Here is a 21907-nt window from a genome sequence, read left to right on the forward strand (position 1 = left end):
TCAGCCTTCCTGCTCCTATGATGCTGCTTGACCTGCTGTGTTCATCCAGCTCTACACCTTGTTATCTCAGGTGATAGGAGGGGCTGGCAAACATCACGAGATGATGGGAGGACCTAAGGTTGGACATGAAGTTGTCCATCGTTGATCGTGTATTCATAGGACTGGATGTGTAGGCCAGAGGGGATGCGGCAAGTGCTGATGTCAATGCTGCATGAAACCATTGTAGCACAGTATGTATAAATATCCTGTATTTTAGTGGGAAAGGTAGACTGTCCTAGAAACCTCTCCCATGCTATGTATTAAGGAGCTCCAAATAAAGATCGATTTGTGCTGATGAAAATAGAACTTAGACTCCTCTTTCAAATCCCTCTCAAACAGGGTCACAGTCCTGGAACTTCCTCCCCAATACCAATAGCAAACAGACTGCAGTGGTTCAAGGCGGCAGCTCACCATCATCTTCTCAAGGGCAACTGGGGATGGGCAATAAATGCTGGCCCAGCCAGTGATGCCCACATCGCATGCATGAATAAAGAAATCCAAATATGCAACTGCCAAAGATGGTTATAATGGATAGGGTAAAGAAACAAAGATTGCATCAGAATGAGTTGCCAATAGCTACTTTAAAAAATATCCCTCCATGTTGTATTTAGCAGGTCTCATTCCCTAGCAGAACTGTACCCCCCCTCCCAACAGACTGCGAAGATTCAAAAATGACTTAGCACCACAGTCTCAAGGGCTATTAGGGACAGCAACAAGTGCTGTCCTAGCCAACAATACCGAAATCCTGGGATCTAATTTAAAAAGAAAGGTGTTTGAAAATGCTGAGCTCAAACTTTGAAGTCAACTGCTCCTGCACTAAGACAACAGTAATGTCCACACCATTTGGGTCATGAAATAAGCTCTTCCAGTGCTAATAGACAGTACTTTCACAAACATACGACCAGTTGAGAACTGGTACTGGTCAGCAAAGTACTACCTGAAAGAAAATGCATCTTGTAGCAGGTAAACACCATCTCCAACTCTATACTGTGTTCCATTCTTAGAAGCCAACGAGTAGAAAACCTTTGAGTCATCTTTCACGTCCATCGCTTCTAGAACTCGTGGCATCTCTTTCTGTCTGATGTCAGCCAAACGAGCACAGCTGTCACAGAATCTAGAAAACCAGCAGCCCAAAGAACTCGCAGTTAAGACTAATACTTGTAAAAAGTGACAACATTCAGATCAACGTTTCAATGTTGCAGAACATTTTCAAATTGAACCAGTGAAGTAAAGGTTTTTTTACAGACAGGTCCTCCAAATTAGATTTAAAATTGTGGAATATACAAGGCAAAGATTGCTATTGCTTTAACATTTTGCAATTTTTAAAAATTAAGCCTTCACATGTGAGTTCAACAGTGCCAATACGGCTGTTGTATAATTACAGATAATGGATAATAATACCAGCTTCTTCATTACCCAAAGGTTACTTTCAGTTCTAAAATATCCACTTGCTGATTTGAATGGCAAAAGGAATCCCGAAGATGTCCAACTAACAAACAAAAAGAGGGGAAGACTTCTGACCAACCCTACAGTCTTAGGAAGGCCAGGTTAGTTGAGATTTTAACTGTATCAGCCCTTCATGCTTTGCTAAAAGTGAACCAAGTAAGATACATAAGAAAATTTGGATGGCAATGGAAATTATCAGGATTCTTTGTTCTATATTCTATTACATCATTGGTTTATGTACATCCATTGATGGATCCACGTAGTCCAATTTACCAAACTAACTCTTGTTTTCAAGTGGAAATGGTGACGTAGCTCTGTTATCACTGAATAATCAAGAGGCACAAAGTATTCTGTGGACATGGGTTCAAATTCCACTACGGCAGCTGGTGGAAATTAAATTTATTTAATAAACCTGGGATTGAAAGCTAGTCTCAGTAATGGTGATCATGAAATTATCTCCGATTGTCACGAAAACTCATTTAGTTTACTTTAGGAATGAAAAACTGCCAACCTCCATCTATCTGGCTGACATGTGACTCCTGATCCATGGCAGTATGGCTGAATCTTACCTGCTTCTGAAATGACCCAGCAAGCCAGTCAGTTCAAGGGCAATTAGGATTGGCACCATTGCTTTCCAGCACTACCTACATTCCTTGATAGCATAAATTTTAAGTCATACGTCCAATTCCAACCTCAGTCCTTTGGTTATTAAAAAAAAGGAGCATCACTTTTTCGCACACATGTAATTATTACTCTATCTTCAAACCCATCATTTCAAAAGTACAAGGTTTTTAAAAACTGACTAACCACAAATTATGTATTGGACCTCAACAATGTTATGAAGTGGAGGTTGACGCCCCGTGATAACTAAAACTGAAACACCCAGGGAAGCTCGCCTCGCCTCAGAATCAATTAAAGAAAGTGTGAAGAGTGCTATAACCTGCCTCTCCCCTCCCAATCTATTATAAAGGGGAGGTTAAATGAAATGAACTCCTGACAGTCACTATTATCAACAAGTAACAATTTATTTATCTAACTCTAATAGTGAGCAAGTTAACAAAACTACTACTTAACTACTAACTATTCCCAAATAAAACAAAATTCTAATGGTAAGCTGTTCCAATACATATCCCATTTATACAAACCAAATTAATAAAAAAAACTTAAGACTTAGTCTCTTGAAACTGCAGCCAGCATACGTCATCCGGAATATTTGGTGCCTTCGCTGCTGTTCTTCAGTCAGGAACGCTTTTCTCCGTCGAATTCTTGTGTTACAAATATTAGCTAAGAGCGCCATTGTACCTTTAGTCAGATGATGGTTTTCTCAGAATTTAGAGAATTCTGAGACAGCCAGTGATTTTCTCTTTGGGGCTGCTGCTCGTTAACTGTAACAGATGGTAGTTACTCTCACACTCTTTCCAAATATCCTTTCTTTTTAAACACCGTGATGACCAATCAATTTTTTACAATAGGATTGATCCTAGGTTGTCAAAATCATCAGATATAAATTTAATTGTTTTTATTGCGGTTGGTTGGCTCACCGAGCTGGTTTGTTGTTCTGCAGATGTTTCATTACCCTGCTGGTTAACATCATCACTGCAGCCTCCGATGAAGCACCGGTGTGTTTTCCCGTCTGGTTTTTAAACTCTGGTGTCCATTGAGCTGGATTACCTCACTTTCAGTTTTCCTTTGCAGTGAAGTGTATATGGGGTCGATCTCTATGTGTTTGTTGATGGCTTTCTTCATGGAGTACCAGGCTTCTAGGAATTCCCATGCTTGTCTCTGCTTTGTTTGTTCCAGGATCTTCGTGTTGTCCCAGTCGAATTGGTGGTTCTCCTTATCCATGTGGATAGAGATGAGTGAGTACTGGTCATGTCTTTTTGTAGTCAATTGATGTTCATGTACCCTTGTTGTTAATTTCATTCCTGTTTGTCTGATGTAGTGTTTGTCACAGTCTCTGCAAGGAATCTTGTATATGACATTGGTCCTGTCCATAGTGGGTAGTGGGTCTTTGGCTTGGGTGAGCAGTTGTTGTAGGGTTGATGTGGGTTGGTGTGCTACCCTGATGCCCAGTGGTCGTAGGAGTCTTGTGGTCAGTTCAGATGTGTTCCTGATGTAAGGTAGCGTGATGAGTGTGTCGGGGCGTGTAGTGTCTTCCTGATGTCATTGGTGTAATAAGCATCTTCTGATCCAGTTTTTCAGGTATCCATTGTCTTTGAATACCTGGAAGACGTATTCTTCTTCTTCTTGGCGTAGCTCTGTGCTGCTGCAGTGTGTTGTGTCCCGTTTAAATAATGTTCTCACGCAACTACGTTTGTGTGTTAGGGTGGTTGCTGTCGAAATTCAGTACTTGGGTCAGTGTGTGTGGCTTTCCTGTGTACTTTTGTTAGGAATTCCCCATTTGGCCTGCGCTCTACCATGACATCTAAGAATGGGAGCTGTTTGTTTTTCTCCTCTTCTCTGGTGAATCTGATTCCGGTGAGGGTGTTGTTTATTAGATTGTATGTCTCCTCTAGTTTGGTACATTTAATAATGAAGGTGTCATCCACATAGTGTATCCATAGTTTTGGTTGGAAGGGTCATACTTTCAAGTCTCTGCATCACTGCTTCGGCTATTAGTTGGAGATAGGTGATCCCATGGACGTCCCATTGATCTGTTTGTATATTTGGCTGTTAAAGGTGAAGTGGGTGGTGAGGCATAGATCCAGTAGCTTCAGCATGTTGTCTGTTGAGATGGTGTCACTGGGGTCTTGTTCTTGCTTTAATGTGTTTTGGTTTTTAGTCTCTAAGTGTCTAGTTTAAATTAATTAGCTGATAGTCAAACTGGTTGCCTTAATAACAAAATAAGATTACTGCCTGGGTTGCTAACCATACAGTCTTTTGATACAAATGTTTCAATTTCAGGAACTATGTGCCTGCTGCTGCTTGCAGACATTTTTTTAAAATCTCCAAGCCTAGAAAAAGCACATCATCTTTGAAAGGGACCACGCACCCCCTATCATTTTACAAACAAATTCTAACATCCTGCCTTCCAAACCACAAGTACTTACCTAACTTGCAAAAGCAACTACAGGGAAAACTCTCTCTACATCCCCAAAATGAATATCACTGGCCTTTACTCACTTATGTTTATTCTCCTCAGTTGGCTCACATTTTGAAGGAGTCTGGAATCGAGAATACTCTGGGTCATACCACATTTGGTAGAAGTAGGTCTTCCCATCATCTTCAACCATCTTCAGCTCGAAACCTTCATCCATTCCACCCTAAGATGCAGAAAGGCATAATATCCACAACATATTCCATATGAAATTAATCTGAAGTATTTTTACAAAAATAAAAAGTCACATTATAGATGGTACAGTTTAGAATAGTGATGCACATTCCAAATAGTCAGTGGTAATCTGTCCAATTTGTCTGTCAAAGCAAGTCTGGTTTCGTTTAAAAAAATGTAAAATCATTTTAATTCTTTTCTTTTATTACTCAGGTTATCTCAAATTAATAGATGACTTAAGAGTAGATATTGGTAAGGATGAGGTGGTCAAATATTCCCATTCTTCATCAATATCCCAGTATAAATGAGGCTGCTGCCCCAGAGTCTAATCTAGCATGTCAGTCACTGTTTTATGCTCAAGCAAATAACATAGATACAGTACTGGAACACAAGACATTGGAATAGGAGTAGAATATATAACCCAAGCCTGCTGTGTCATTCAGTACAACCAGTGCGGATCATCTGCCTACAACCGTTAGTTGGTATGTCAAAAAAAATCTGCTTTCCTTTACGTTTCACAGGAACTTTGATGTTATTCTGATGAAAAGTCTCAGACCTGAAATGTTACCTGTTTTTCTTTCTCCACAGATGCTTTTAGACATGAATATTTTCAGCATTTTCTGTTTTCATTCTAGATTTCTAGCATCTGCTGTATTTTGATTTTGTTTTTGTTTTTGTTTTTGGTGGTGGGGATGGGGATGGGGCAGCAAAGGCCAGGATTAGGACTATCCAGCCTTAATGGAACATGAGGAAGCATATTTATTGCTGACTTACAGCACGGCAAAAAGGAATGAGACTATAGTTAAATCCTGCACATTCTTCAAGCTTGCCTATGCTATGGGCCAAAAGCAGGAAGCAAACCAAATAATGCTTGGACTTGAGTTCCAATGGGAATTAAGTGGCAAGTTTGGAAATCCAAACCTTCGGACATACCATAGAGCATTTCCTTTACACACTGCTACATCACCAACAATTTGAGATTTCGGAAGAACTAAAATTGTAAGCATTTTCAATATACAAAAAGGAACTGAAAGCTAATGAAGAGTTTTCAGATAAAACATCTCCTCACCTCTAGTGCCCAATTCTCTGAAGCAGCCTTGTAGAGGACCTTAACTTTACTGTCTACATAGGACAGCTGCATGTCTTCACACTCATCCACCAGAAAGAGCTCAAGGGGGTCAGAAGTCTCACCCAACACGGTGTCAGTGCCACGGCAAAACCAATTTGCATGGAACATCTTTCCATTGTTGTCTTCCCACATGGATGTGATTCTGCAGAAACAAGTGTAAATGTATTCCACTGATCACAAAAATAATGTTTCATAACTCATTGGCCAGCACTACAAAACTTTTGTTTTGAGGATCTCTCTATTTAACAGGAGGCAAATTCCATCTCACACAGAATCCTGAACAAAACCTGCTGTGTTAGCCAATACAATAATTATATGTTGTAATTTAACATAGATGTTGTAGAGCAGGTGATACTCTGAAATCATGACAAATGCAAATAAAACCCTATTTAATCAGTTCCAAAGTATATCCCGATTGCAACTGTTTAAAAGGAACAGAATTATTGAGTAATAAAGAAAGAACAAATGATATCATGAATCCCAACCTGTACAATCCTAATGATAATTAACATTAGCAGGATGAGAGGAAGCAGAATTGGTAGAATTTAGTCAAAACTCCACTGCTGCCAGAGAGCTCATAATCCACTATGGGTTCTGACCTCTTGTTTTGGATAGCCTTGCTTAGGGGTTTTAATAGTTTAGAAATTATTATATGAACTTTTTTTGTGAGGGATCTGCCTCATTTCGTGGATCTCATGTCTGTAACTGACAAAGGCAGCTCTTTCTGCCATATACTAATTACTCAAGATCATAAGACCACAGACCATAAAACAAAAGCAGCAGAAATAAGGCCATTCGGCTCATCAAGTCTGTTCCCCATTCAATAATGGCTGATAAGTTTCTCAACCCCATTCTCCTGCCTTCTCCCTGTAACCTTTGATCCCCTTGACAGTCAAGAACCTAGCTATCTCTGTCTTAAATATACAGAATGAACAGGCCTCCACAGCCTTCTTTGGCAATGAATTCTATAGATTCACCACTCTCTGGCTGAAGAAATCTCCTCATCTTGGTTCTAAAGGGTCTTCACTTTAGTCTAAGGCTGTGTCCTCCGGTCCTAGTCTCTCCTGCTAATGGAAAGATCCTCCCAACATCATTCTATCCAGGCCTTTCAATATTCTGTAAGTTTTAATTAATCCCCCCCCAACCAACTCATCCTTCTAAATATAGACCCAGAGTCCTCAAATGTTCATTATATGTTAAGCTTTTCATTCCTGGGATCATTCTTGTGAACCTCCTCTAGACCTGGCCCAGGGCCAGTACATCCTTCCTGAGATATGGGGCCCAAAATTGCTCACAATATTCTAAACGTGGTTTGACCAGAGCCTTACAAAGTCTCAGAAGTACATCCCTGCTTTTATATTTTTGTCCTCTCAAAATAAATATCAACATTGTACTTGCCTTCCTAACTACAAACTCAACGTGCAAGTTAACCATAAGAGAATCCCGGACTAGGACTTTGAAGTCCCTTTGCACTTCAGATTTCTGAATTTTTTCTCCATTTAGAAAATAGTCTGTGCCTGTATTCTTCCTACCAAAGTGCATGACCTCACATTTTCCCATGTTGTATTCCACCGGTCACTTCTTTGTCCACTCTCCTAAGCTGTTTAAATCCTTCTGCAGCTTCTCCACATCCTCAATACTACCTGTCCCTCCACCTATTTCTGTATCATCTGCAAACTTAGCCAGAATGCCCTCAGTTCCTTCATCTAGATTATTAATGTATAAAGTGAAAAGTTGTGGTCCCAACACGAACCCTTGCAGAACCCTACTAGTCACTGCCTGCCATCCCGAGAGAAGGACCCATTTATCCCCACTCTCTACTTTCTGCCAAACAGCCAATCTAGTCCAGGTGATTTATCCATCTTCAGGCCTTTCAGTTTTTTCTAGCACTTCTCCTTGGTGATAGTCACTGTACTCGCCCCTCTGACTCACTTGAATTTTTGGGATGTTACCCATGTCTGCCACCGTGAAGATTGATGCAAAGTACTTGTTCAGTTCCTCTGCCATTTCTTTGCTCCCCATTACTACTTCTTCAGCGTCATTTTCCAGCGACTTAGTGTACACTTTTGCCTGTCTTTTATCCTTTATAAATCTAAAGAAACTCTTGCAATCTTCTTTTATGCTACTGGCTAGCTTACCCTTATATTTAATCTTCTCCATCGTTTTTTTTTAAAGTTGTCCTCTGTTGGTCTTTGTAGGCTTCCCAATTCCCTTCACTGCTTTATATGCTTTCTCTTTTACTTTTAAGCTGTCCCTGACTTCCCTCGTCAGCCAAACTCAAAGGCAGCCGACATTGATCTTGCAGAAACCACCACTCCAAGAAATCTGATGACCTCAAATTTTCTTTAGTAAGTTTAGTACCAGAACATATAGTTTAGAAAATGCTAACCTTGCCAAGTAAAGGGGTTTGCTTGGGTCATCGGGGCTAACAGCCACACAGTCGCTGATCTCCAGAACTTCATCGTCAACAGACACCTTCTGGTAATAAGTTTTCTTGCCATCAGCCTGAAACAAAGAAGTATTATACACTGAGGATTATGGACAATCCAATCTGTGTGTGTCTTCAGGAGATTCTAATAAAATTCTAGATCACAATGGATCACGTGGTTAAACACTGAAGGAGCAGTGTTATAATTTTGCTCCCACACCCTTACAAAGACTCAACTATTGTATATTATGTCCACAGAAGTACACGATAGGGTTTGAGGAGGCAAAAAAATGACATTCACCATATTGAACAAAGCAGCCTAAGTAAAGATGTGTTTAACAGTGCATGCAGGAAGGGATGTTGGCTGCAAAGCAGTAAGCAGGGCTAAATGTTATTACTCCATGCCAAAAGTGTGTGTTCAATAGTGACGGTGAAGGAGGGATTCATAAAGGTAACTCAGTTTAAACAGCAACATTTCCTTTTAAAATATGATTACTGAATTTTTTGGCATTCTAAAAGTCCACATTGGGTTTGTAAACTTTCTGTTATTTTCTCACATCAGTTATCCTTTAGCCAAGTAAGGTTACCGAAAGATGTCCAAAGATGTGCAGGTTAGGTGGATTGGCCATGCTAAATTGCCTGTAGTGTTCAGGGAGGTGTAGATTAGGTGGGTTATAGGGGGATGGGTCGGCGTGGGACGCTCTGAGGTTCGGTGTGGACTTGTTGGGCCGAAGGGCCTGTTTCCACACTGTAGGGATTCTATGAGATATAGCTGAATTAAATATGAATAATTATATGCCAGACTTCACTCCAGGTTGAACTCAAATCCAACTCAAATCCAGATGCCAGAAAACAAAGGACAACAGCAGATTCAAGCTCCATCCTCAATACTTCACCTGGACTGAGATGTCAACAGCAGGACAAAGATCTGCTGCATTGTCCAAAGTTCCATCCTTTATATGATCCATTAAATCAAGGTTCCATCTATCGCTTGGTAGCTCAGATGCAACCCACTTTATGAAAAGCAGAGAATTATGTCAGCACTCTGGTCAATATTCTTCTCTTAACCAATATCACCAAAAAACCCACACTTGTTCACCTTGTTGTTGATTGTGGGATTGTTTGTTGTCATTTTGTGCAAAAAACAACTGAACTTCTAAGAAACTTATTACATTTGAAGCAGGTTAGGGATGTTTCAAGATCATAATCTATGATGGCAATCTTTTTTGTCTCAAGCTGTTTTACCCAATGAAGCAGAGAAGTTCCTCGTTTAAAAGGACTAGAGTGAGTTTAGGATTTCTAGTAGTTTATAAATCAGTAGCTGTTTGTTATTACATGAATACAGTGAACTAAATTGAGTTTACCTTGATAGCCTCTCCAATCCAGGAGATGCGGCTCTTAGACTGCTTCTTTTTCCTGCCCTGTAACATTCTTTTGGGAGAAGCTTTGTCAATTATCTCGGAATCATCTTCATCATTTTCATCATCATCAGCCTCCTTCACTGCCAGATTTGGACACCTTCAGAAAAGGACAGAACAACCTCAGCAACCTGCAATATGTTTGCTCTTTAAAAAGCCAAGTACAGCAAGCACTTTAAAATGAAGATTTATTCTTTTTGGTTGGACAGTTTCCACAGTTTTCTGAATTCATACATTTACCTCCAGTTCATTTATTTTTCTGTATCGTCATTGCACTCTTGGCATTCTTTCCAACACCACCATAGACAGGGCAAAAGCAAAATGATTGAAAATACTGAAGAATGAATCTGTTTCATTTTCTAGTTGCAAGTGGGATTAGTTTTTGACATGGTCATGCCTTGCAGCACCACATTTTTCTGATCACTGGTCTGTACAGGAACCACAATATATTTGTCAGATAGAAGGACACAGAATTTCACATCACCAGGAGTTTCATTTTATGAACAATAGCTGCACACTTAATGAAGTGATTCTTCCAATTCAGTCTTAATTCAATTACATATAACACTGTTAAAAAGTATCCATTTCCTTAATGCCAAATTAGCATTTGATATTCTTTAAAAAAATAGTGTTTCTTGTCATTAAACTATAATGTTTTGATATTTTATGATACATCATGTTGGTTGATTTTACCTTCTCTGCAAACATGCCTGCTTATTGCGACCACTGCCTCCAAACTTCACCATGTCTTTGCAAGCTCGGCATTTTCCACAGTCGGGCTGTTGACAAACCTGTTACAAAACAAAAGTGACCAAACAAACATGTTGCAAGATAGGCCATCTTGTAAATCTTTATCTTCTTCTATTTCCCTCTATCTTCACTTAACAGCTGCAGCCTTAAAATTATCCTGTTACAGGAACCATCTTGTAATATTTCCAGATTAGCATTACACAGTAGCTCAATAGAATATGAGAAAGCAATTCATCCTCATTGGCATGGGTGACCACATATGCACCATCCATTTCGTTTCATTTAAAGGGAGGTAATTCCACACAAGTACTTCCTAAACTCCAAATATAAACCAAGCAAACGGTTACACCTGATTATACCACCTAGCCTGCACAAATAATCTCAAACAAACAAGGTCAAAATATCAGGAAAAATTCAGTTTAAATAAGTCTGGGCATCAGCAATGTGTGAATAGAAAGATATAAATATATACACAACCATATATAGTCTGAAAAAACTCACTGACATCATCACTTTCGCTGAAAAATATTCTGTAAGCTTTGGTTCACCAAATCGTTAACTACAATCTGCCACCGAGCAGCCACAAAGTTATAAAACTGGACAACAAGCCAACAGAAATTCTAATCTGACCTGGCAAGGGGACCCTGGTTTTCTCAAGGCAGTGGAATCTTAATCAACCTGCAACAAATTCTGCCCATGCCAGTTTCTCTTGGTACACTGAACACCTACATGCAAGACAGAGATTTACTGACATTCCACATCACAATTATTGAGCAGTAAACTTTGTGCAGTAATACTGCTATCCTCTAGTGATGATTAAGTACAGTGACTATGTAGCACTTACCTCACATACTCCACAGCGCCTGCGCTTTGGGCCATTCTCTTTATCATTCTGATCGATTTCCTCAGAAAAGAATGTATCGAAAATCTGATATACCAGCTTAGTGGTGGTTGCTTTGGTGGGCCCTTTGTCCTTATCGATCTTGGTGGGGTGACGTATAGCCTGTCGTCTTGCTGCACGTCTAGTCACCAAGCACAACAGCCAAAGTAAAGACATCTTTCAAGCAAGTTAATTTGCAACTCTGAATTCTTCTTAAAACAGTAACACCTCTTATTATGTGGCTACAAGTACAGCGACAAAGAACAAATAAAACAAGAGCATAAGGCTCAAGGCTGCTCTTTTACAGAGCCAACAGTCACAATGGTCCGAACAGCTTCCTTTGCTGTATTATGCTGTGACATCAGCTGTGCCAATGGCAAGAATTTAATGCATTCCCAGTTTAACATCAAGATCAATTATCCCAAAAACTGCCGTAACCAACAGTGAGTTAAGGTAATCAATTAAAAAGTCTTGTTGTTTCCAGCTTACGCGAGTATGCGTGTTTTTAGGTGGTGCAAGGGAAAACAAAAAAAGAGGGCTTGAAGTACTGCAATTCTGTGTATGGGGTGTCCCATTTCACACCCCTACTTTTGGCTCAGCTTCAGCCCCAGCACTAAAACATCTTTGAAATATACACATTTTCCCCCCTTTACAAAGGCCAAGTGCCTCATTATTCCCAAGGACTTACCTTTTCCCAAGGGTGACACCTGCCAGCTTAATCAGGTCTCTCATACAGGGAGTAATGATAATTGGCTGCTCATCTGCATCTCCAGCCTCGTCATAACTCTCCACTTGTTCCACTACAAACTGAGCATGTCTCAGGAGGGAATCCTCAGTAAAGCGAGAAAAACTCAGGCCAGCGGGAGGCACTGTTGTCTGCCAATACAAATAGCTGATAGTTAGTCAAATTAATGGAACAATTGAAAAAAAAGGAAGCCTTACTACCTAGAGATATTAAGAACTGCTGATGCTGGAGTCAGAGATAACACAGTGTGGAGCTAGAGGAAAACCAGGCCAGGCAGCATCAGAGGAGCACGAAAGCTGACGTTTCGGGTCGGGACCCTTCTTCAGAAATCAGGACCACACTGTGTTAATCTTACCACCTTCTCGGTTTCACAGCAAAAAGGATCATGAAAATGTAATGGTGCCATAGTAAACAGGAAGAATCTAGGTTACATCACTTCTGTGTTGCGTTTAGTCACCTTTACCTCGAGACAGTACAGGCAATATAAATGGCTTCAGTGCCTTGGGATGAAGCGAATGAAAGCTTGGGTTTACAGAAGTTTGTATCCTGTAGCCACTAAAAAGGAGAACACTTACTTCTATTTTATTTAGCAGATCTTCATAGGTAGAATCAGGATTATTCTGCAGAAACTCGATGACTATCTTACTGATGTGGATCTTCTCCTGCATCACAGCAAAAATGGCTGCATATTCATCACTGGGATCCATCAATATATAGTCAGCAAATGCTACGGGAAAAGAAATACATTTGATTGTCATCGTAGTCTCTTTCCAATAACCGAGGATCATTACTAAATTACATAGAACCTACTTCTAGATGACCACTAATGTTCTTTGAGGTATCACTTTCAGTGAATGGGATGTATGGCGAAATTGGTAAAACAAAGTTAGCCTGACTGGCAGAATTAATATGAATTTTAATGCAAACCGTGATTCCTATAGAGCTCCACATAACATCAGTACTAAACAGCATTGCGCAAGGCTCAAAAACACACACTAGATTAGAAAAAAAACCTGAAGTTTTAATAATTCTAATGTTTATTTACCTGTAGTGAACCCAATCAAAGCCTTTTCACCGCCATCAAATCCAGTTATCCACCAAGCGTTTATTGGTCCTAGTTTCTTTGCTCTGACTCCACCTGTTTAAGAGAATACAGAACATGATATTATCTTATCATACATTATCACAACATATTATCACTTGCTATTACTAAAATGTTATGCAAAGGAAAGGGCTCCACTGTGCACAGATGGCCAGTAAAGCGTGCTGCTGTAAAGTCACATATTGCAGGAAATGGATTATGTGGAATGACTTTCAGTTGGGTCATCATGGAGGTACTGCTTGGGGACAGCACTACTGAGTCTATGGCAAGCATTTCAGTTTAGAATAAAGGCGACCTGGTAAAACATTTACACTGTGCCCACGTGGACTGCAATAAATATCTAACTGCAGATGAACAGATGCTATCTTCCAAAAATTAGATTTTGTCCAGAGCAAGCAGTGAAATACCAGCCATTTCAAGTGGTGGAAGCAGTTAAACTGAATTATAAAGCACACCATGCAACATTCACATGCTGATTTTTAGGTTTTCTCTATTGGCCGTCGACACCAATAAGTTTGCCATATTGCTGTAAGAACAGTTTTCCAACAATGTTACAATGCAGAGAAAGCACCATTCTACATTTCTTCCTAGCTAATATACAAAAATACACATTTTTATTTTAGGATGAGTTCACAACATGGAGGAGTTAAAATCAAGAATTCCTTATGTACCTTAGACCACACGGTATTAATTAAGCAGTGAAAGAACTCAATGCCAGTTGGTTTCCAAATACAATGCTATCTTAGTGTCAACATTGATTAGTTATTCACAAGAGGGAATTCACTCACCATCGAGGCTGGGATTGTCATCGTAGATTGGTTTCACCACACCACTGAAGTACAATTCCACATTCTTTTCAATCAGACCAGTATCAAAAGGACATAGGTGGCCTTTTCGATCATAGATACTGTGAAGACAATAGAATAAAGTTCAAAAACTAAACCTGCAGCAAAACACATTTTCACAACATTGATTTTTAGAGGTTCACTAAAAATATTGACTAAAACAACAAAACCAAAGCACAGAGACAACAAGGTGCAGAGCTGGATGAACACAGCAGGCCAAGCAGCATCATAGGAGCAGAAAGGCTGACGTTTCGGGCCTAGACCCTTCATCAGAAAAGGGGGAGGGGAAGGGGGTTCTGAAATAAATAGGGAGAGAGTGGGAGGCGGATAGAAGATGGATAGAGGAGAGGATAGGTGGAGAGGAGTTGCAGTGGGAGAGAGATCCCCTGAGGTTTGTCCAGAGGGAGGAGGGTAACTTCTTCAGACTAGGCATCCTTAGAAGAGGCTTCGCAGTGGGGTTAAAATTGAATCAGAGATAGTAGGAACTGCAGATGCTGGAGAATCCGAGACAACAAGGTGCAGAGCTGGATGAACACAGCAGGCCAAGCTGCATCATAGGAGCAGAAAGGCTGACGTTTCAGGCCTAGACCCTTCATCAGAAATGGGGGAGGGGAAGGGGGTTCTGAAATAAATAGGGAGAGACTGGGAGGCGGATAGAAGATGGATACAGGAGAGGATAGGTGGCCAAAGCACATTTCTTTTTGTCATTTCGCTAGCTGTTCTTGTACTGGCATCCTCTTAATTGACTTTTGAGAGCTGAACCCACTGAAATATCCAGGTTCTTTGTTCCTTTAAAACTAATTGCAGTTCATATCCACCCCTCTTGATTTGAGTGATATTCACCCTCAAGGTTCCTGCACCTGTTGGGAACAAGTCATCTTCTATGTTTTGAGGATGTAGAATAGTAAAGGAATTATTACCAATGTAGTCATCCATACTGACCTGAAGAAGGTAACTTTATGTTGAGGCAGGTCATCATAACTCTCAAACCCTTCATCATTTGTTCCTTCAAACAGTGACAAACGCTCATTAGTCAGCATCTCAGGCTCTTCCAGCTGTTTAAGTAATAACAGTAAGGCATTAAATCCTTCATCATTTCAGGATCATAATCACCAATACACAAGTGGAGAGGAAAGAGCTAATCATCTCCCAGTCATTCCCCCAAACATAACTGGTTCCTAGAAATGCGAATGATCATGAACACATGATTGATATAAACAAGTATCCTTCCAAGTACCTGGTCTTCTCATCGGATTTCCTCCCCCCATAACAGGACACAAAGTAAGTTATTAACAAGTAGCATTGTGAAAAAACTGAAGCGCAAAATGACTCTGCAAGACCACATCTTCAATGTATTGGAGATACATATGTACAGACCATGACATTTTTAAAAAAAAAGGCTTTTAAAATTGTGGACTGAAATGAGAAAGAACAGTTTTAAAACCAGCAAAGATTGCTGCACATTTTTGAAAAGCAAGTAACCAAACACTCATGGCAAACATCATTTAAACAGCTGCTTATACAAGCAGTAATTGAAGTTTAGGTTGCAGGCAAGCTTGAACCAAAGGGCTCTGTATTCAGATACAGTCCTTTGGTTAGCAACAAGAAGTTGATCAGTCTATGGACTAGTGACCAATTATCTATGACAAAGGCCTTTTGCCTGCCAAGCACTGTGTAACTGGTTCTCAGGTAACTGAACAGCTTGGGACTAGAAATAAGTATACAGAGAAGTGATCAGATCTCCATCAACTTAGGAGCCGTCTCTGTTCTTTTTTTATCCACTTGTAGGACGTGGGTGTCACTGGCTGACCAGCATTTATTGTAGCTCTGTGGTCAAAACCTGACGACAACGAGTTTATTTTTCCTTTAGCAGTGTCTGTAAGCTGTGACTTTTAATTGTTAAGTCAGAGACTGTTTTATAAGTGAAGCTACCTTGTGCCTCTTGCAAACCCGAAGCATTCAGAAAAGGAAGTCTGCGAAAAACATTCTGATCAGCAAGAATCAACTCGACAGATTTTGTGAACAAACATGACTGAACTGCTTTTCCAGTTATCCCTCCGACCATGATTCCCTTCACAACCCATCAATGTCTGTCTGTGCATGTGGAAGGGGGCGTTTATAAGGGCACTAGAATTTTAATAGCTGTGTTTTATGATGACAGTTTATAACTGTTTAGCTGTAGCTTGAGTTTAATTAATCGTAATAAATAGAAATTCTTGTTAAGTATAGAAACCTGGTCCATGATTTCTATCAACTTAAAAATCAGGTAAATTGGGGACCAATGCATACTTATTTTAAAATCTTTAACTTTTGTAACAACTCTGGAAATAACAGGCATTTATTTCCAGCACTCTATCCCAGTAAGTCATCATACAGATCAGCCATGATCTAACTGGCTGGCAGCATGGGCTTCTGAAATGAATGGAATAAAGAGGTTAGTCACTGTCAGCCACCAGGATCTCTAGTCGTAAATAATGACATGGAACAAGGTTATGTTTTGTGCCACTTTCAGATATCCGTGTGGTTAGTGTACATGAAACAGATGACTAACAGCCTTTCAGGTTAATGGCAAAACATTTCAGCAGGACTTGCTTTAAGTAAAAACAGTTTCAATTGATGAAACAATGGAACAAGGAAACCACTTCATCCCCATCCCATTCCCACATCAGTTGAGCATCAACATTTGCAGTATCTGGGAGAGGTTCAGAGCTTACTATTCTCAGGTGATGCAAGTGGCTACTTTATTCTTTTTCCAGGAAATACCCAGCAATGAAGGACCCCCTACCCAATGCCCAGCAATCTTGGATTCTGTGCATCAGCCTGCCTCCTCTGATAAAAATATACCAGTATAATACACACCAAAATCTTCAGACACTTTAAAACATTTTCCAGATAAATCAAAAGAACCACAATGCCTCAAACACAAACACTAGAGTTCTGCCCCATTCTACTACACAGTGACTTGTTGAAAATGTTCATGCATGGCAGACAAGAGCAAGTTGCAATGCTTTTCAGAATAGACGAGTCTCCTAACTATGGAATCTCATAGGAGGAAATGCTCTGGAGAAGGCCAGAAAATTTTGACATCCCTCAGGAGAAAAGCCAACAAAAGAAACCACACTCACTGCATCATCAGGATCACCCTGGAAGTACTTGAGATCTGCGTCATCCAAGAACTGCTTGCAGTCTGTGCATTTGGGAGGTGGAGTCTGAGAAAAACACAAGTATGGAATTACATTTTGGATTTCAGATAATGATCAATTTACTCACTGAAACATCTAGGAGAAAGTGTTCAAACTGATATCAAAGAGCAGATGATGTTGGTAACATATGGACAAACAAAGGTAACACTTGCACAACATTTTTTAAAAAAACTCCTCAAACTCCTATTTGCAGAATTCTCACATAAAAATGAACAAACTGAAAAATGTGCATATTTCATGAATGGGAACATTATAGTTAACTAATGTTCATGCTTGCGTTAGATTTCAACTGTAGAAACATTGTTTTACAGAACTAGTAAATTGAGCTCTCCTTCCCCAAAAGCCATCATACTATTAGCAGGAATATATACTCTTAGTGTACAGGTCAATCCTTAATCCTACTTACCTTAGGAGTTTGTGCAGCTTTGGGTTTGGAAGTAGCTTCACTCCCAGTGGATAGCCTATAAAGAAAATTTCCTGTTAATTTGCTGATGAAGCAATATTTCCCACCATCAGAGTCGGCCAAATGTAGGGTCAGAGATGTGGCTCTAGTTTTGGGCTCATCAGCCACATAAGAACCCGCAGAACCCATAAACGGTGACACGGAATTTCCTAGGTGGATAATCATACTCATTAATGAGTGATTGCCAATGATGAAGACTGTCGACACCTCTGAGCCTACCAAAATCCTTTTAGTTTTTCCCATCACGGTCACACTTCTGTATTAATTCCCACAAAACCTATTAGTGAAGACTTCAGCATATTAAATACTCAACTGGTTTAGCCAATCATCAGATCTGGATGGATAGTATCAAGTACTAACAGGGCTCTGTCTCCACTGCCAAACTCCCTCACAAATCTAGGATCCTCCACGCCGTTTTTCAATTCTTCAAACCCTTGTCCTCTATCCTCACATCACGGTGAGAAAGCTGCACCAGCCCTCTTCCCTAACAAATCAATCTTCACTGAAGCAGTCCTGAACTCACATCTCTTTCTTCCTTTACTTGCATCTCCTCACCTAATCTCACCTTGTGCTCAAGAATATCTACTCTGAATAAATTTGTTCAGTATGCAACTTCCTTTTCTCACTCAGATGCTAGCACTCCATGTCCTTGAACGAGCTGTCACTTCCAAATCTGTGTCTTTCGTCCCTGCTGTGTTTCAATTTCTACCTCAGTAACGGTTGCAAAGTTATAGGTGTCTGCTATGACGATAGTTAACATGAAAAGTAATGCTGTAATAAGCATTTTATAAACTAAAAATTTATGAAGTAATAAATAAGAATTGAAAACTTACTTTTGCTCAGATTCCACTTTAATTCTCTTTTCATCCAGTTCCCTCTAAACCAGAAAAAAAGACATCCAAACTGAAATATTTGTATACCTTTTACATTAGCAATCTACATACATGCAAAATGCCACTCACACACAATATTAGACAGGATAGGATGAAATGAAACTGAGCAATAGTTCCATTTTCCAAATATTTGACTTGTTGATAAGAGCTCCTACTGAAAAGGCTAAACTACTTCTATATTGCAAGAAAGTTCATTCTATACATTCAAAGGAATTTGATTGAACATCATGCAAAGGGCCAGGAATGTAATGTGTTGTAAAACTCTATTACTGGTTAATGGTGTCATACATTAATTGACCATTCACTCCAGGAGAGATGAATTTGTTCAGCTTGCAATCCAAGCTTATTTTTTTAAAATAAGTATCCTCCTCCATTTAAAGTGGTCTTCTTAACTCACTCCTGCTAGTTCTATTAGGAGCTGTCAAATAGAGGGAGGAGAAAAAGAGAAAAGATGAGGAAGAATAAATAAAACTTTTAGGAAGACACTAACTCGAAAGTTACCTTTTTCTCTCTGCAATCACTACAATTCCAAGGTAACCAATATCTGTGCACAGACACACATTAATAACTAGGCTAGTTTGATATTCAGCTAAGAAGTGTCTATTCTTAGCTAAATGTTATGTGGTGGTGACAAATGGCCAGAATGTTAACACTTCAGTTCCTATCTATGCCCCATAAACTGATCTCCGTAATTGGCTGAGCAGGGAGGCAGACAGGGAGTGACAGAATGAATGAGAACAAAGGTAACAAATTTAAGCAGGGCATAGCATTCACAGGCTGGCATTGGCAGGCACAGCCTAAAAAATAATCATCTCCCGAGGTTTCCAATTCTCAGCCCAAGTCAGTAATTCTCACTAGAATTGAGAGATCAGCATCAGAAAGGATTTCTTGAATAGTCCCAACGCTCATTTTTTAGCATCTGCAATAGCCAGCAGGCACATGATGGAGACCAAGAGATTAAGTGATATCACAAAGCATTAAACTCTAGATCATCTTCTGAACCAAAATTAGTCTAATTTCATTACCTGATCATCACATTCCTCTTCTTTAACATTTACCACTTCTGGTTCATTTAGATCCTCTGACTTGCGTTTATTTGCTCTAGAATAGATGATAATATGAACATCAAAAACCTGTCTTTGGAACATACAACATATCATCATGCCACACAGAATCTATGGACCTTTGTTTTCAGTGTTGGTCTTCACCCTACAAGGGTCTTCTGTACTCTCTACAAAGTACAAAAGACAACAATATCACAAGAAAAAAAAAAAAGATATGTCATACATCATTCACAACTCCATTATTTGTTGTAAGTGACCTCAGAAGGTTCCCCAGCAAGTTATTTTAATCATATTGTACTCCCACAGCTGCTTTCATGTCCTGGCTATCTTTTCCATAACAGTACTCACTAAACAGAGACTTTTCTACCAAGATAAATTAGACTCAAATATTACAACATTCTAAGTCCAACATCTTTCAGATACAACGTTTACTGGCCTCTATATCTGGAACTCTTGAAACCCTCAGTATGTTCTTATAGGGCTGCAATATTTGCAGAGTAGTCCTGTACCTACAGGACCTTGTGCTAGCAACACAGACTGTCAAATCTAATTGTTGGTATGTGACCAGGGGCTCTCTTGCGATATAACTATTATTAGCGACAAAGCACAAACTGTACAATTCACAAAGCAGCTGGTAAGGGATGTGTAGTTTAGGTGGGTTATAACGGGATGGGTCTGGGTGGGATGCTCCAATGGTCGGTGTGGACTTGTTGGGCTGAAGGGCCTGTTTCCACACTATAGGGATTCTATAAATATTATCAACTTCCCTGGTCTGAAGCCACAGATGCATATTTCGTTTTTAATTCTGATCAATCAATTCTGAAGTAAACGTGCTTAATTTTACAGGTGGAATTACATGCATTCCTACAAATAACTGTAAACATAAATAATACATTAGCCCTGCCAAAAAAAATTAGATCACATTAGAACATCTTTTCTCACTTTTAAACAAAACATGATTATCATATCTATGCCTCAATACAGGAAATAAAAGGGTTAGATTATACATTAAGATCTAATACACTCAGGAGTTCTCAACTCCTAATAAGGCTGATATAGAAACAAAGGACATGGGAGAAGTAGGCCTCCTAGCCCCTCAAGCTTGTCTGCTAAATAACTAGGTCATAGTGGATCTTCTATAATCGATGCCATTTTCATGCCCATATTCTTTATATTCTGCTGATATCTTTAATGTCTAACTATGCATCGATTTCCATTTTGAACATACCAGGAACATATAAACAGGAGAAGGAGATTCTGCTGGTCAAGCCTACTCCATCAATTAGATCACGGCTGATAATCCATGTCAACACCACTTTCCCACACTGTATCCATATCCCTTGATGTCATTAATCTCCAGAAATTTATTCATTTCTGTCTCATACATCCTCCGAGTGAAGAAACACCTCCTTCATTTCAGTCTTAAAGGCCTGCTCCATATCCTGCATTATGGACCCTAGTTCTGAAGTCACCAGGCAGGCCTATCTATTTTCACCTCTCGTGTCCTGCAAGAATTTTCGAAGTTTCAATTAGATCACTTCTTATTCTTCAAAACCTTAGAGATTATAGACCCAAGTTCCTCAACTTCACCTCACGAAACAATCACACCATCTCAAGAACTGGTCCAATTAACCTCCATTGCACTCTCTTTATGACAAGTGTCTCCTCCCCTCAGCAAGGACGCCAAAACTACAAACTCCAAATGCAGAAGGCTCTATATAACTCCAGCAAGACATCTTTACTCCTGCACACAACTCCCCTTGCAAAGAAGGCCAAACTATTTACTTTTTTAATTTCTTGCTGCAGCTGCATTCTAACTTTCAGAAACTCAAACAAGTTTACCAAGGACCTCAACACCAACACTTCTCAGTATCTCAGCTTTAAGGAATATTCTGCCATTTTTTTTTAACCAAAGTGGATAACTTTACATCATTCACACCTTAATCCATCTGCCATACTCTAGTCCGTTCACTCAGTCTGTCCAACTTTGCTTGAAGCTTCTTTGCAAATTATACACCCACCTAATTTTTTTTGTCATCAGCAAATTTGAAATACTATAACTGGTTTCCAATCCAAGGTATTTATAAAGCTTGAGAATAACTGAGGACCCAGTTATTCAGTACCCGACCAGTTTAACAACTGCCATCCTGAGAGCGATTGTTTATTCCTGCTCGCAGCTTTCTAGCTGTTAAACAATTCTCAAGCCATACTAGTTATTTTACCCCAAATTC

At 39.6% G+C, this 21907-nt stretch overlaps 1 protein-coding gene across 1 annotated transcript in view; it reads right to left on the bottom strand.

Moving 5' to 3' along the window:
- The window catches only part of dnmt1 (DNA (cytosine-5-)-methyltransferase 1), a 31847-nt gene extending 14172 nt beyond the window's left edge, over nt 1–17675 (bottom strand). Inside the window, exons 1-14 of the mRNA XM_048618090.1 lie at nt 17663–17675; nt 17179–17262; nt 14996–15108; nt 13997–14115; nt 13152–13244; nt 12682–12833; nt 12050–12237; nt 11326–11503; nt 10425–10522; nt 9678–9831; nt 8275–8390; nt 5826–6027; nt 4609–4748; nt 977–1153 (exon numbers count right to left, since the gene is read on the bottom strand). Coding sequence (XP_048474047.1) covers nt 977–1153; nt 4609–4748; nt 5826–6027; nt 8275–8390; nt 9678–9831; nt 10425–10522; nt 11326–11503; nt 12050–12237; nt 12682–12833; nt 13152–13244; nt 13997–14115; nt 14996–15093 — 1715 coding nt within the window. The 5' untranslated portion in view covers nt 15094–15108; nt 17179–17262; nt 17663–17675. The remainder of the gene's footprint in view (nt 1–976; nt 1154–4608; nt 4749–5825; nt 6028–8274; nt 8391–9677; nt 9832–10424; nt 10523–11325; nt 11504–12049; nt 12238–12681; nt 12834–13151; nt 13245–13996; nt 14116–14995; nt 15109–17178; nt 17263–17662) is intronic.
- Between the last annotated feature and the right edge of the window lie 4232 nt (nt 17676–21907).

The sequence above is a fragment of the Rhincodon typus genome, chromosome 38 (assembly GCF_021869965.1).
Source record: "Rhincodon typus isolate 14 chromosome 38, sRhiTyp1.1, whole genome shotgun sequence".
NCBI lineage: Eukaryota > Metazoa > Chordata > Chondrichthyes > Orectolobiformes > Rhincodontidae > Rhincodon > Rhincodon typus.